The sequence below is a fragment of the Strix aluco genome, chromosome 4 (assembly GCF_031877795.1).
Source record: "Strix aluco isolate bStrAlu1 chromosome 4, bStrAlu1.hap1, whole genome shotgun sequence".
NCBI lineage: Eukaryota > Metazoa > Chordata > Aves > Strigiformes > Strigidae > Strix > Strix aluco.
In genome coordinates, this window is record NC_133934.1 from 56,252,365 (window position 1) to 56,269,457 (window position 17,093).

At 45.0% G+C, this 17,093-nt stretch overlaps 1 protein-coding gene across 2 annotated transcripts in view; it reads right to left on the reverse strand.

Annotated features, from left to right (window-relative positions):
* PPP3CA (protein phosphatase 3 catalytic subunit alpha) overlaps positions 1-1,528 on the reverse strand; it is a 203,573-nt gene extending 202,045 nt beyond the window's left edge. The window contains exon 1 of one of the 2 annotated variants that reach the window (XM_074823175.1): positions 943-1,528. In XM_074823175.1, coding sequence (XP_074679276.1) covers positions 943-1,000 — 58 coding nt within the window. In that variant the 5' untranslated portion in view covers positions 1,001-1,528. The remainder of the gene's footprint in view (positions 1-942) is intronic. The other variant, XM_074823176.1, reaches the window with a different exon arrangement.
* Positions 1,529-17,093: the final 15,565 nt, after the last annotated feature.

Genomic DNA, 17,093 nt, shown 5'->3' on the forward strand with positions numbered 1-17,093 from the left:
TCCAAACCCTAGTTTGTTTACACGGCCGAGGCTCGCAGCACACGGATACCTTCGAAACCGAGCAAAAATCATGGAGCCGATACGTGTTTGCGCCGAGCACCCCCACGCACATCTGCACGCACACGCGGGTGCACGGCCACGGTACGCCTGCTGGATAACTTCACATCCACGCAGGCCGGGCCCTCAGTAAGAGACGGCGATGGAGGAGCAGGAGGAGGAGGAGGAGGAGGAAGCTGCCTTCGCCGCCTCCCACAGCACCCGCGGCCCATCGCCCCCCTGCGCCCACGGCCCCTCACCCCCCGCCCGGCATCCCCGCCGCGGGGGCCGCGGGGGCGGCCCTGCAGGGAGCGGGGGGGGTTGGTTTGGGGAGAGCGGAGCTCCGGCTGTCGGCGCGGGGAGGTTTCCAGACATCCTTGCTGCATGCGGGGAGCCGAACGGCAGTGACAAGCGGCGGCGCAGCCTACGGGGGGGCTCCGGGGAGCGCAGTCCGGAGAAGGAGGAGGAGGAGGAGGAAAGGGGGGATGCCCGGAGGAGCGGGCGGGCTGGGGGAGGGGGCCGAGCCCTGCCCCCCTCTCCCCCAGGCACTGGGGCTGGCGAGGAAGCTGGGGCTCCCCCTCTCTCCAACGCCAGCCCTGTGCAGCGCCTTCAAGGCGGAGAAGGGGAGGCGGCGGGGGGGGAGGAAGGGGGGGAAATGCTGCAATGTAGCGCCGGGCGGGCAGGCGAGGGAAAACGCAAACCCTCCACCGGGGCCCGGCGCAAGTCCCCGGGCCGAGCCTGACGCTTCCAGCGGCGGTGCCGCCGGCAGCCCCGCGGTACCTGCCCGGGGCGGGGAAGGGGCGGACGGACGCGACCCCAGCCGGGGCCACGGCGGGACGACCCGGCCGAAAGGGCGGCGGGGGGGGGGGGGGGGGGGGGGGGAAGGGCGGGGGGCGCAGCACCCACCTTTCACCACCCTGTCCGTCGTCGATAACTTGGGATCAACGGCCTTATGCTCCGACATATCCGGCGGCCGGGGAGGCGGCGGGGCTCTCCCCCCTCGGGCAGGGCAGGCGCGGGCTGAGGCGGCGGCCGCCGCTGCGGTCAGGGCTCCGGCTTCTCCGCTGCGGCCGAAGTTGCCGCGTCCCGCCGCCGCTCGCTGGCTCGGCTGGGCTCTGCCGCGCGGTGCCTTCCTCCTTCGTCTTCCTCCACCCCCGTCCTCCTCCTCCTCCTCTTCCTCCTCCAGTTAATTATTGCTCGCTTTCAATCACGCCTCCGGGTCGGTTAGGACGGCTGGCTCTTTCCCCCCCCCCCCGCCAAAGCCCCCGGCGACAACACCCGCGGCGGGCGGCTGTCAGGCAGCGCCGGCAGGAAAAGCCGCGAGTGGACGCGGGCAGCAGGAACAGCCAGGTTGCACACGCAGCGGCCAGCCCTGCGCTTCCTTCCTCCACGGCGCGCCGCCGGCTGCTCCGGCTCCTCCCGCCGCCGCCACCGGCCGCCGCACCGGATCGGGATCCGGATCCGTCTCTCCCCCCCGCCCCCCGCAGGGTCTCTCCCCTCACTCGCACCGACACCGGCCGCGGCCCCGCGGCGCTGCACACGCTCCGCGGCGCAGCTCCCCCCTCCCCCCCCCCCCCGCTCCGCGCCGCCCGGCCCCGCCCTCCCGGCTCCCGCTTCCCCGCGCCGCCATTGGCTGCCGCCGAGCTGCCAATCACTGTCAGGTAGCCCCGCCCAGGTGCGCCGCCTGCGCCCACCCGCGCCGTGGGGACCGGCGGGGCCATAGCGCGCCGCGCTTCCCCACGGGGCCGCGGCTCGGCGGGCGCGGAGGGACCGCGGGGCCGCAGGCGGGGCGGGGCGGGGGAGTCCGCGTGTGGCCGCGGGGGCCGCTGCCACTTGTCACTCGCTCACGGCGGCGGCCGCACGCCGGGGAACCGCGCCCGGGGGCCGCGCCTGCGTGCCGAGCCCGCCCGCGCTGGTGCGAGGGGGCGCGGGCAGCCGCCGAGCACCGGCGGCTCCAGCCGCCCACCCCCAGGGGGTGCCTGCCCCAAGGGGGTGCCGGCCCCTGGGGAGGCGGCCCCGGCGCGGTCACACGCAGGCAAAAGCACCGCCGGGGCCGGCCTGCGCGAAAGGGAAACTGCTTGAGTGACGTCCTTCAGTGGGGGGGGTTTGCTAATCCATCCCCCCGGGACGAGACTCTCCGTTACAGATAAAACTAAAAATGCGTCCATCTCCCCAGGCGTGCCCCTTGCCCGGCGCACCTGGCGCAGGTCAACTTGCCGAACGGGCTGGCGCGGGTTGCAGGGCTCGGCCTTGCTGCTGGGGCCCGTCCAGCCTTGCCATCTCCTCAAACTGCCCAGCGAGGACAAACGCAATGGTCAAACACAGGGTGTAAAGTGTTCGTTGTCCCCAGTTGGAAGACCACAACTCTTTATGTTTTTGGGGGACTGGAAAGTAATTTACTCTTGTGACAGTGTCCCCCATGGCTCCAGACAACATAAATGTTGTTTACGGCTTGTTTATACATGTAGATGTTCAGGAGGAGCTATTCCTGACTAATTTCATGACTAATTTCCAGAATAAGGCTGAGCTGTTCCGGTTTAGTTTAACACTGTGAGTTTTAATTAAAGAGGAAAATAGGGCACACCTATTCTGGAAGAGGGATGTTTACAGAGTTGTTGAATAACTTATGTGTAGATGAGCCAAGAATCAACAGACACCTAACCCAGCTTCCAATTTCCCTCCAGGGTGATGTACAAGTTGCTTGCTTAGCAGATACTATTGCTTAGAAAGCCACAAAGAAAAGAAGATGGCAGTTATGACACATGTTCTCTGCCTTGATTTGCCTGACATTTTTAGGGGACATTTTGTTGGCTGTCCTTGTGGTATTTTCACTGAACACGGGAAGACATTGTATGTAACTGACATTCAGTACAACAGCATGAGTTCTCAGCTTGTTCCGACAACCGTGGTGAGCTCCATGTGGTGGGACCATCCTTTTGTCCCACGAGCACAAACTCGCTGAGTAATGAAGTTGCCATCTGAGATTCCTAGCCTGATGGTAACACAAGAAAAAGAAACAGAGCTAGTGCTCTAGCAAGGGTATTTTATATATGCCCAAACAAATCCTGAAGCCCATGACAAGTATGCAGAAGGCTCCCCATATGTTAGGCATACTTCATGAAGCACCAAATGCATGGAAGAATCTGGGCAGAAGAAACCCTACATCTTCATTCCCGCTGCTGGGAAGCGCTGCTTAGCGGCACTCGGTGCTTGGACACAGAAGGAGAAGCAGCATGTTAGGAATGCAGTATGGCCAGTCAATTCAGGTATTGCCTACACCTTGTGGGCCACAACTTCATGAGACGCGGAGGACCAGTTTGGATCCGTTCTTCTGTGACTGCGGGCTGTTTGCATGAGTCACCTGGATTCTTCTTGATAGGCTGCCGTAACAGAGACTCTGGGTCTCTCCAGCTTACACTTGCTCCCCCATTAGTCATGGGACAAGACTTCAGCTCTGATTTTTTAACAAGAAAGTATGATTATTGTTGCTGCTATATAAGGACATTTAGTGTCACAACTCCTGTATGTTTATATTAATTCTGAAAGCTATCAACAACTTTTTTTTTAACAGTTTTCCTTTGCTTCTAAGTTTTCAATTATGCCATCCAGGCTAGGTAAAGTTCCTTCATTTTATCTTGTGGAGGGTCTTGATTATCCATCTGTTGAATGCATTTAGTCTTCCTTTCCAAGGTAGAATTCCCATTTCAGGTAATTTCTTCTAAAGAAGAGTTTTCAAACAAGCTGTCATAAGACAAAGGTGAGTACCACTGCCAAATATCACGTATCATACCACTTCTGCAAGGTATGATACAGCCAAGATTCAGATCACAAGTATAAGACCTCATGACTACTCTGTCATGGTGTGGTGCAATCCTAACCCCATGACTTGTTTCAGGAGCATTTGCAAAAGCCTCATCTTTTCTGTGAGGGAGGGAAAGGAAGACAGAGAAATCACCGAACATCGTTTTTGTTCTCCCATAATGTTAACAGAGTAGAAAAATTCTGTATTTCAGATCTATGTTAGTAGTAAAGGTTGTATAACTATTCCTTATTACTGAAATCTGTCCTTTTTCCCCCATCTACACAGGTGGTCCTTTAGTTTTTTCTCACAAAGATCTTTACCATAGATGGATTTCTTTTTCATGGGATCAGAGTCCTACTAGATTCCTTTTTCTCATTCAACAGTAGGAGGAGACCATGAAGATCACATCTTTGAATGGAAAGAACACAGTCCGTGGATTCTGGGAAAATTCTACCACCACTTGACCTCTTGCATCACCAATCCCTAGTAGCATCATTAGTCATTTCATCCCTTAGTAGACTAGAAGCCCAGCATGATACATTGGAGGCTCTGATCTTCTGAAGAGCAGTCACTTCTGATCACAGATTTTGGAGACAACATCTGTGAGAGCTGGGGGAGAGAGAATTTTTTCAAGTCTGAGATAAGTCAGTCCCCACCTCTTTGCCTCAGATGAGTGATTCTTTTCCATTTTAGCTGAGACATGACAATTCTTTTAAGCACACAGCAGCTTCAGAAAGCAGCAGCATCCAGCTAAAGTAGACGGAGGAATAAATGCCCATACAATGAGAAGGCAGTAATTTTAAGCCAGAGTTTCATAAAGACATACAGACTAACGGATTCCAAAATTTGTCATAGGTCCCATGAAAAATTAGCAATCGAGTTGCCTGGACTTTATTTCAGCAGCAAGATGAAGATTATCTTCTACAAATATAACCATATGTTGCACACTGACTCAACCAATTAAGATACTGTTTTACACTATTGATTGTAAGAGATAGCATTTAAAATTTTAATCATTATTATTAGAGAAAAACTGTTCTAGCTACAGGGAGTCTGTCCTTCACGCATTAGCTTTTAGCCCCTGGAAGTTCTGGCTTCACATGTAATAAATGCAAGTTTGACAGTATCTTGGAAGTAAAGGGGAGTTAGAGAGTGTTCTTGAGTATAATGAAGGCTGTATGGAAAATATGTGCAACGAGGTTAGTCTGGATATTGGTGCTGCCTTAACTGATTATTTTCCTGTTTTTTCTTTTAAGACAGATTTGTAATTGTTTGTTTACTTCCTTTCAATATAAAAATTAATGGGGATTCTTAACATCTGTGTATCTAAGGCTATTGCCTAGGCCATAATCTCTATAACACAGTTGTCTACAAGATTAAAACCACTATGTACTAGTCTATGTGGCCAGTGCATCTTCAGGAGATGCTCCACAGTGGAATCAATGTTCTGTTACAGCCCATGCACACAGCACTGACTACAAGCACCTAAAACTTCCGAAAGAACTATGTTTGTCTACATCTGACCAAAATAAATTTCATAGTAAGTGCTGTATACTAGCCTTCGAAAGAAGATACAATTTATCAGTACTTCACATGCCATTTGGTTCCATCATATCCAAGAGAGGAAATTCACCTCAGTGTAGAGCACCTATACAATTAGATCTCCATCAAGGGGCATTGCCTGAGCATTCTCTTGACAACTGGTTTCCCACTCTTCTTCCGCCTCAGTACACAAGAGGGAGCTAGATAAAGGCCCTGTAGCAGGTAACAATTCTTTGTATCATCCAAATGCTTTCTGGCTATGTTTGCAAAGGGATGGGAAGTTCAGACGGCAAAACATAGCCACATAATCCATCACCAAATGTATCTCCTCTTTTCCCCACACGTGGTCTTCATGCATCCACTGTGGGCACTTAACCTGTTGCATTGTCAGCCGCTCTGGAGCTTTGCATGTTTTCCCCTTCCATACATCTGTCAGGCTTTTGGCTCAGATGTTTATACAGGTTCTGGATTTAGTCTTGAAGCTTTTAGCAGAATTTATACACACTGTTAGTGATACTGTGCCTGGTTTAGAAAGCAAAGCAAAATAGATAATTCTACACAGAGTCATGGAATGGATGATATCAAAATGAATTGTGTTGGAATAAAATGCAAGCAATGGCATCCAGAATACTGGAGAGGAAAAGCAGGTTAGCTCCAAATTGCAAGATGCTGAATCAACATGGAACACAGTAACAAATGGTGCCATGAGCAATTATACAGAGCTTGACTGACATTTGAAAAGTCAACAGATAGTAAAAGAAAAGAACACAAGTGAAAGAAAATAACCTTGAACCCTGGAAATAGTTATACCCCCTGCCAAAACTGGCCTGCTTACAACAGGTTTCAATACAAAAGAAGCATAACTGGTCTTCTAAGGCTGCGAATGAATATTTGCATTCAGATTAAGCCTCTGGTGCAAAACTGATCCACAAGTCATGCCTGTAATCCCTAACAGCATGCAGACTCAAAAGAAATCATGCAAGGGACTCCCACATCTGTCCTTTTCCAATACTGCCGAGAAGCAAGCTAACGCAAGTTTCCTCTGCTGCAGTTTCAGATTTCTTAAGAGGCACGTACTTTCATTAGACTACTCTAGTAAGCCCAAAGGTGAAGACCAGGTTAGAATTAAGTTTGGAGACAAGTACTGAAGCCAGCATAAGAATAAATCAAGACACCAGAGATGCAAAGAGTCATGCCAAACTGAAGAGCACAGTCAGAATGTCATAGAGCCAGAAGTTTGAAAACCAAAGAGTCCCTATTATAAGTCAGGGCTGGAACAAGGTGAGGTATAGGAGCACAACACAAAGGAGACAGTAACCAGGGATCAAGACTAAGCAAACAAGAATGAAAAGCAAGAGAGTCAGAAGCAAAGCTACAGCCAAATGGCACTGCAGACTGCCAAGAGCAACTGGTGGAGTTGCCTGACACATCTGCTATTAGAGGAAATTGGCCAAGCCTTAGCTCCTGCACAGCTGGGCCACAGTCCCAGTTGCCCTATTGCATCCAGCTGCAGGGCCAGTAGCCCAGGCAGAGCCCAACAGTGGATAAATGTGCATTGACCTACAGGAGTAGCTTGATCCTATGAATTTACTGGTGCAAGCAGCAGATTTAATTCAACTTATGTATTCAGTAGAGCACTGCACCGATTTGCCTAAATGTGCTTAAAATTATAGCTTTAATTAAGCACTGCAAGTTTGTGCAGTGGAAATGCCGTAGTGTAGAAGAAATAGACGTATCTGAAGGCAGGCAACAGTGCCAAGGTTCCCAGAAGTGGAAAGACATCCCCTCATCTCCCCCTGCTGGTGTGCACATCCCCGAGCCTCTCCGCAGAGTGACAGGAGCATCTACCTCCTCTGCTTCGTCTATGCCAGGACTTCGTGAAAACTGAAAGAAAGGACCTTTGGGAGCAGCTTCCAGCATCGAACTGTTCTCAAGATGCTGGCAACAGCTTGAAACCACAGTCCTGCTATCAAGAATTAGTCATTTGCTCCCAGAGAGTTCATCCTGCAGGCTTTGGTTCTTAATTAGACATTGCTTTTAATGGGAGACTACAGAATAGAGATTTCGCAACGGGCTTTAGGATGTTATCCCAGTGAATATAAAAATCTTCCAGAAAATATAAATTAAGAAAGGAATGGAAGGAAAGCTTTTTTAAGATGTTCTTGCAGTAGAAAATGTCATGACAGACCAATGCCTGTTTAGAAAGAAAGGAACAGTATTTGAAGGAAATGGAAACAGCAGAATAACGAGATACACGTTCATTTTGTATTATAAGTATCTAACATATAGCTAATTTAACTCTGGTGTGTTATTAAAAACTACTAGTGGCAGGAGCAGCTGAAGAGATCCTGAAGTAAGACGTGATACTCAGTATGTTTAATACCCAGGATGCTTTTCTGTCTCCTTTTTCAGGAGCAATGCTGTTGTCAGAGACATAAGAACAAACAGGAACGTGCATAATTGTTTTTGCAAGAGTAGAGCCTTATTTGTTTTCATAAAGATGCCACGATTTATTATTTATTTTTGCTGCCTTTATGGCCAGAAAACAGTATAGATTAAATCCCTGCTACTTTAAAGGTAACATGCATGGAACACATCCTGGAGTAAATGATTTATTCAAATGCCATCAGTGCCAACTGAGGGCTCAGTGGTAACAAACAGACCATAACTAGTGTTAGGGGTGATATAATTAATCACAATAAGTTAATACCCAAGGAACAAACACTGAAAACTTTAATTCAGTTGCCAAAAATTCTCAGAATATAAAGTGTCTTGTGATGTATTATTTAAAGAAACATAGTGAACATGAAAAGGAACAATGGACTAGAATGTGTTTTCCATACTGACCTCCTCTGCTATGTCTTTTCCTAGGAACTTTGGAATGAAAAAAAAAAGGACAGAACAACCTGATCTCTGAATGTGTGTCTGTAAAATTCCCAAATATTTACAAAGCAAAACATGGAAACCTGGAGATTACCATACAGTTTAAGGAGCTCTAATGAATACAATTGTTATATTGAATTAAATGTAACTAACTTATTCAAGTTGGTTTAGTGGTAGCATTACAAAACATAAAAATCTTCAATTAATTTTCAGTCGGACTGGCCATAATTTATACATTGGGAATCCAGATTCTCACTTATCCCAAGGCTTTAAACTGCTGTAAGATGCAAAGCTGCTTTATAATGGTTATAAGTTACACTTACACTCACTTAAAATCCATTTTATATTCCCGGGGTGATGAAAAGCAGCCCTAATGTAAGGCAGAACCAGGTTTCTAATTGACTACAAACATTCTCAACCAAGGATGCAAATTCAGGGCTGCCATTTTAACCAACTGCTGCAAAGGGACTCCTTCACTGTAGCAGTGCCCTACTAGTCCCACAGGGCTTTCCTGCAGGACAGCTTGCAAGATTAGGTGTTAATATCCTTAAAAATACAACAGAAATATCAACAACCAAACTCCCTCCTTCTCCCCCATGCACCTATGTCATTTAAAACCATCAGCCTCAGGCATGCCACAGAACATCCTTTCAATCATATTTTAATCAAATTGCTTTTCAGCTTCTCAAGTTTTATGTAAGAAGCACATGAGCTGCTTTAATCTTTCCTCCTCCTCCCTCACTCCTCAAAAAAAAGTTTCAGTGCTCTGTGCTTACTCAAAGAATGGCATTCAGCACAGCAACAGACACATAAATCTTCTGAATTGCTAAAAAAGTGCTACCCAGAGGCTGGTATGGCTCTAGATGATGACAATCAAGTGCACAGGACTGGAGAATGCAGTTGAAAAGCACTCAGATAATATATTTTCCTTTTAAAAGATCCTTATTGGTACAGCGCACATCCATTCTATAAATAGATGTGCTCTAGATGTGCTCTACAGGATGGGGCAATTTCATCATCTTGACTTTAATGGTTTGTGAAAATAATTTAAACCATAAGCAAGGAACAGACATTAACATTATTCAAAACTATGAAGATGTTGTTTATTGAGTGTAAGTAAATATTTTTCAGTTACTCTTGCTATCTTAGCATTGCCAATAAGCCCAGCACTTGTGCTAGTTGCTTTATATGACACTGCTTTCTGCCTAAGAAGGAAATATTTCTCTAACTCTCCTGGAGTTCACAGCTATCCCAAGAGTAATGACTTCTTCCTGGTTGTCTTCCAAAGGATGTTGTCAGCCCCTCAGTAGTTCATTTCGGGTGAAAATAGCCCTTGTGACGAGGCCAGGCCAAGATCATATACCAAATAAGTCCCATTAAAATCTTCAGATAAGGCTTAAGTGATATTTAAGTACTACAGTGCTGGCCTTCTGCTCAGTAGTGAATTCATCTGCAAAAACAGGTTTGCTCTGAGTTAAAAATTAACAAGGGGGATATGGTGAGACTTCCAAAATTGAGTAGCCCAGGAAATGCATGCTCTGCCAGATTCTCAGGAGTTTTCCACTTAAATACATCAGCTGGCAGAGGGCTGATCACAACTATACCAGTGGACGATCTGGATGCTGTTGCAATACATTGGTCCCTGGAGACCTGACGGCGAGGACCAGCCCTGACACTGTGATTGGTGCCAAACACAAGAGTCACAGAGAGTGCTAGCACCATGTGCTTGCGCCATGTTCCCTCAAGCTGGGAAATACGGTGCTAGAGGATGTAGTCATGTCACCTCATCTATGTATCCACTTATTTTAGTAATGAAGCTTTCATCAAAGAGAAAGCAGCAGGAGATAAGACATAAGAAAGTGATTGTTGCTATGCAAATATACAATTAAACGTGGTCTACCAAGATCCTACCAGATGGCAGATGACCTGACCTCCATCATTTCACTAAAATGCTTTCCTTTTGCCTCTGTCTTGTCCAGACCTAGCTTGAGCTGACACCTTTTATTCTTGCTCCAATTTCTTTTAGATGTTGGGTCAGCCGGAAAAAAGGTCTTGTTCATACTAGAAGGAAACAAGACAAATGGATGTTTCCAGCACTATATAATTAGTGCAAAGCATGGCCACAGATAAAATATAGATGCATGTAAAATATGGGAACCAGACCTTCTGCCTTACTAATGCAATTATTCATATGCATGGCAACACAAATATGCTGTGGAAGGGAATCTGTGTCAGGGATAATGTTTGCTCAGATATTCACTTGCATATTCATGGGCTCAGACGGAGAATATGCAGTGGGGAATGACTGGTTCACCTCCTTCCATATCTGTGTCCTCAAAATTTTCCTTCTTTGTTTTCCTTTCTTCTTTTCTCTCTTTTTAGTCTGAATTTTTTATTCCCTATCCCCTCATTTCAGAAGTATCTGCAACAATATTTCAGAAAAGTTTTATAACAGCATGTTTCCTCTTAATGATGTAGATTGCACCTTCCAGTACCATACATATTCCCTTTCTCTTAGAAGAACCTTTGTAATACCCACTGAGAGCTACTGGCCCTTCTCTCTCACTCTCACTCCCCTCCCCCCCCCCCCCCCCCCATCCCCTTTTTCTTCTTTCCCCTCATCTACTTAGCTCTGTTGTAGCCAACGGTGGGCAGTGATAGGCAGGGATGGATAAATCCCTGCTGTGACATTTTCCAGTGATGCTTTCCCAGGAAGGAGCCATTTCACAGCATTCCCAGAATATACTCTCATAGTGTCCAGAAACACCTTCCAAAGTATTCTGGAGATTCTTAAACTCTATTATTGCAAGCGGTCTCCAATTTTTCCCTATCAGAGCATCTACTTTGAATGACTGCAAGCTTTCTCTGGCCATTCTCTTTGAAGTATCTACCACCTAAATACATTAGGGTAAAATCTGACTATGTTACTCACAAACAGAGGTAAGCTTAGTAAATCTATTGTTTTCCCATTAAAAAAAAATAAATTGCTAATACTGCTCTAAATACATAGTCACTGCCAACAGTAACACACATAGCAGCCAGCTTCCATCTGCACTGAGATTTCCCAGACAAGCTGCACAATATCACTCCAGAAACTGCTACGCCTTGGCAATAATCAAAAGATTGGTGGGGAGACACTGCAGAGACATTGGATAAAGTTAATCAGGCAGGCCAATGAAATAAATATTAGCACAAAACTGAGGAAGAAGCAGCTGCTGACCCACTCGGGACAGACACCAGCCTTTTACTCTGATGTTCTGCGTATTTTGCATATCATTCATATATAATGTTCACATTATATGAAGATTGTATATGAAAACTTGTATGAATTAATGCTAAAAAAATTACATTGACTTTCTCTTAAGAGTATGCTGAATTCCCAAATGAGGGAGGAAGAAGAGAGAAGGTTTATAATTTCTTGGTATTTAGCAGTAAACAGATGCCTTCTAGCCTTTCACTTACTTTCTGTTAGACTAAAAGCATATATTTATTTTAATTCAAGGCCTCTCCTATTGCTCCTGACACTACCTGCTAAGGCTTATCCTTTTAGGGCAAAAGCCACCACATGGCATCTTTCATAATTGCTTATGCAGAAGGGCAGGAATGCTAACACCCTTCTGTCCACCCTACTCACCAACTGCAGAGAATCGTTTCCTTTCCTTGTGCAGATAAGCTGTGTAAGTAATCAACAACAAGAAGGTTTCACATTTCACATTCAAAGATGCAGAGCCTGGAAGCTGAACTCAGCAAAATTCAAACTGGAGACAAGACACACATTTTTAACAGTGTGGGTAATTAACCATTGGAATTGCTTGCCCTGGAATATGCTGTGACACTTGGAGTTTTTAAATCAAGTCTGGATGTCTATAAAAAGATGCTGTCTGCTTCAGTTGCAAGATGCTGAACTCAGTGTAGAAACCATTGGCCTTGCTATGCAGAAAGTTAGACTAAGTAAGGTCCTAAGGGCTTTAGTGGCTCGGAAATATACTCAAAACACAGTCGAGTGTAAAACAACTTGCACAAATACAGGTAATGCACACTATTTATGAATTCACTTTTGCTGAGAAGATCAAGCACTTGAACTTAAAATTAGCTTTCTGTGGGTGCACTAGTCATACTGGAATATACAACATAGACAACAGAATGTGTACAAGTGGAAGAGAGTGTGGCTTCAAGTGCAACCAAACCAAAATTCCCATAAAATGTGAACCCTGTGTTTGCACATTTTTGTTCCTGTATGTATTTTTTTCAGCAGTTCTTTTTAATAGCCTGAAAATGAAGAACTGTATTCCTGTAAAAATAACAGAGTGACTGGCTACAGGTAGAGAACAAAAGGGTAGCAGTTCGGCAAAGTCATACTGCTTAACCCTGCATTGACCAAGACCAAGCTGCTGAGACTCCCAAGGCACTGCAGTCTAGATTTCTTCTTATACACCTATATATCTTCATCATCCCAGTAAAACTGAGCATAATTACAGATCTGTCAAACAGTTTTAGTCCCCTGCAAAGCAAAATACTTGTTGGAGAGAGCAAAGAGAAAAACTCTGCTCTCACCAGCCATTGTCACAAAGAAACTTCAGTCCCCACTGATGAAGCTTTCCCTTCGAGCACTGGTCACGGCAGACCAGGCAGCAAGAAAGAAGTGAAGCAGTTTCCACAGCTCATGCCTTTCTGGTTTGCATAAAAATTTGGCTTCTATCCAAAGAGCTAGAATCCATGGCAGCTTCTCATTCTTAGGAATCACATATTTGAATGCTGGATGCCCTGTGTCATCCTGCCACCTCCAATTAATTCAAAAAGTTCTTTATGGTATTTTATGCCAGCAAATTTATCAATCCAGCCTGCTGACTATGTGGGTCTTTTTCCTAAATACTCCACACTGAGTACCTGTAGGCAAGTAAAATATGCCATGCATGAAAACACAGAACTGTTTGTCTTAGAAGCTCAGTGACAAAGCCTCTTACCTGGCTGCTTCATGGCACTGACCCAATGGGACATCTTTCTAGTGATACTAGTACAAGTTACTCCTCATAGTCCATCATTACTTTGCGCAACTTCATCCAATTATGCATTTGATTGCCAGATTAATTTCACCACTCAGACTACTTAGATGGAATATTTTAGCCAGAACTGTGCCCTAAAATGCACCTTGTTTATGATTTTATATAAAAAAAAAAGAACACAACACACAGTCCATTCAGTATGTGCATGAAAACCACTAAAGCCAGTGGTTTTACCTTACTCCTTAATTAGTCCATCTATTTCAGTGAAGCTCCACAAGCTTCCACAAGAGCTAAATATGTCTCCTAGGATATTTTTACTGCCCAGTGCAATTGTGCAATTCAGAGCCTCCTGAGCCAGCATCAAAGCGAGGGAACATGGTGGTCTCAAAGAAACCAGGCCTCTTAGGTGAGATGTCAAACTGAGGTCCTCGGGACTGCATTTCCAGCCAGTAAGACTAAACTGAACCATCTGGGGACATCACAGTCCTGCCTGCATAGACCTCCTGTAGCCACAAATGAGCTAGTTGTTTGTCATTTTGCAACGTAAACTCTCCTACAGTGTTTCTGCATTTTTGATTTCAAGAATTGACAAGGAAAGCGTGGAGCTTAATGCTTTTTCAAAATGCAATACATGCCAGACGCGTATTTGTCCACCACACAGTTATGTAAGAGTGGATCAACAAGTCTCTCTGCCTCTCCTTTCCCATGGCACAGCAGAGATGATTTAAATCCTAGTCTGCAATGTTTGCTGTGTGCTGATGGCTTTTCATGTGAAAGGTTTGAGATGTCACAGGCCACAGGACCACAGGTAGGCAGCTAGCTATCAGTGCTGTAAGTTTTTCCTCGTCTGTGGCTAGATATTAAATAGCTATAACAAGAAAGCCCACATAGTCTTTCCTTAAAGCAGAACTCTTCAGGCCTGAAAATTACACAGTAGGATTCTGTCAGAATTGATACCCCCCAAAAAATTCAACAGAATTTTAGGAAATTTTGACCTACGAATAAACAAAAGTTACAGAGTAAGAAGAGACATACATGCTTTGATTCTTCTCTTCTTTCTCTTTTCTCCCTCTTCCCCCTATTTATATGAGTTTTTAAATCTAGACGATCAAAGCAGAACCTATTGTAGCAGTACAAGAAAAAGAACTCTTCGCTCTAGGTGGTTCAGGCCCACACACTAATGCTGAGGTACCATTCTGATGTCCTGTTCTGGCAACTGTGTAATTATATCTCAAGTAGCACAATTAGATTCACTGTGCACACTCAGTGAAAGGGATAAACAACTGCAGTGGCTTTCAAGATAAGATTTTTATACTGATGCTCTTTCTGCCGCTGTACCAAAATTGTTGTGGTGAAGTCAGTGAATCACAGTAATATATAAGTGTTGACAGCTATTTATGTTAGGTCCTTTTGAATTTGTAAACAGAATATGACAGAACTAAAGCAAACGCCAAGAGGTTATTTTACACTCTGCTGAACTATGTGAAGTGATATAAAGCCATTTCAGAGAAGTTTTACAGAGCTGGGGGAAAACGCAGCACTGTAGGACAAAAATTCAGAATTGTGTTGGAGAAAAAACCCTAACATGGTTCCTACAATGAAAGTTCATCCTTGTAACATCACACTAGTTCACATTAGCTTCCTAACTGTATAAAGCAGATAATTAACAAACCAGGCGTGCAGAGTATTAAGGATGTGGTGCCAAGGCACAGTCTCTCTTTTTATATCAGATACATAAGCCATTGTGGCAGGCATCGTCTAAGGACCTAGCGCACACACAAAAAACAAAAAAAAAAAACACAGGGTGTGCAAGTTCTGGCCTAGCCACAGGCAGGATGTAGACCACAGAGCCTTTCAGCAGCCAGCCACATCCTCCTCCACTGCTTCTTTTTTAGATTTTATGGGAGTCCCCAGGATCTGCATGTGAGCAACACTCATTTATTCTTCATTCTGCTCTTTCCCTCAAACTTCCACTCTCAACCCACTAGAAATCACATAGGAAAGAAAAATAAATGAGGACCTGGGTATAAGAATGTGAAGAACTTGCTTGGTGAAGCCATAGACAAAATAGATTTGGAGTTAAAATTCACAAGAAATTTCTACTCTGCATCCTAGCTCTAGTTTTCAAACAGCTGGCCATGACATATTCACACTTTTGGGGTCCTTTGGGGGGGGGGGGGGGCATATTTCTATTTCTGAACACACTTCAAGGCAAAGGAAGAGAGTACTTTCATGCAATCAAGCCCAATTCCCATTTGATAATGCAATGACTTCCAGCGAGGCTCAGGCTGACCCAAGGTATGGTCAGACTGATCTGGTGATATCGTAGAGGGATGGAGATGATAGGCATAAACAAATTAACACAAGAACTAACCAGCCTGGCAGCATGGATGCCTTCACTGCTTCAGTTCTCTATTTAATTGCACAGCATGCCCTTCCATCTTCAAGAGCTTTTGTTTACTTGATTCTTAAAAAGAAATAATATGGAACCCGTAGGGAGGGGCAGTGATCCTCTAAGTTCTAACAGGTGAAAAAATACATCATTTTTGTTGCACACAGTCATTTATAAGTTATTTATGCAGCATTCTCATTTACTTATGCTAGTATAAATCAGGAGTAACTCAGTCACTCAGCATGAAGCAGTTCTCAAAAGTGAGAGATCTGATGTTTTCTTAGCTCAGAGGGGGTCACAATATTTTGTGTGAATATCTGCCGTCACTTCTGCCCTCCACACAAGAAAGCCCATTTCCTGCTAGCTACAGGAAAATGCTTGAAAGTGCAAGCACTTTGGGTTAAGAACTTCTAAATGTATTATTGCTTAAAGCGTTATCTCTTTCAAGCCTATTTCATGATTTTGAACACTTGGGGTTGGCAACTAAGCAAGTTGGAACAAATGAGGTGGAATGCTAAGTGAGGCCAACAAAATATACACTGCACGAAGAGCATCATTGTCCCCAGTTGTCCACTGTTCTGTTGGCTGACCTCTAGATAGTATGTGGAATGCTACTTACTGAATATTGCTTCAGTAACCTCTGTCCTACTGCCAAAATCAATACTCCTGTTTGTGGTAACATGACCTGTTATGATACATGTTATTTAGACATGAACTGATCATAAAGAACCTGATGAAAACTGGAAAGATTGAGGAAACAGACAATGTTTTCAGGAAAAAATTATAAGACATGGAAAATTTTACTTATTTGGGCAGCTGAGCACAGCAGATGGCAAGATCTTCAGGGAAATAAACACAAAGTTTGGGAAAGCAAGAGTTTGTTCTAGCAGTTGCCAGTGATCTCATGCAGCAGGAAAATCAGTCAAAAATCAAATAGACACTCAGTAGCACCAGTGTTTTGTCAACATTTTGTAAAGAACAGGGACTTGGCAGCCAGAGAGGATAGGACAGAGAAGGCTGACTGGCTTCGGGGGCCAGTGTTTGCAAAAAATAACTGTCAAGATCATATGGTATTATAACTTTAGCAATCAGGAGTTTTTAATGGAGATTCATCAATTGTATATCAAAGAGTGTGCAGCTATAAAACTAAACTAAATGTGCATCTGCTACAGTCCACTCCCAGGCTAGTGACTGTCAACTGATCAAACAAACCATGAGCAGGAACTGAACATATTACATGATGGAGCAAACAATATTGTCCCAAGGAAACATTTTTATCAATTGATATGGTTCATAACTATGCTTATTAATTAATATGGTTTATACACATATGAATACGTTTATAAATCCATGTTATTCCATAGAAGGCCCATAACCGTCTCTTTCACTGAAATACTGCACAATATCTCACCCAGTACTTATCCTTTCTCCAGTC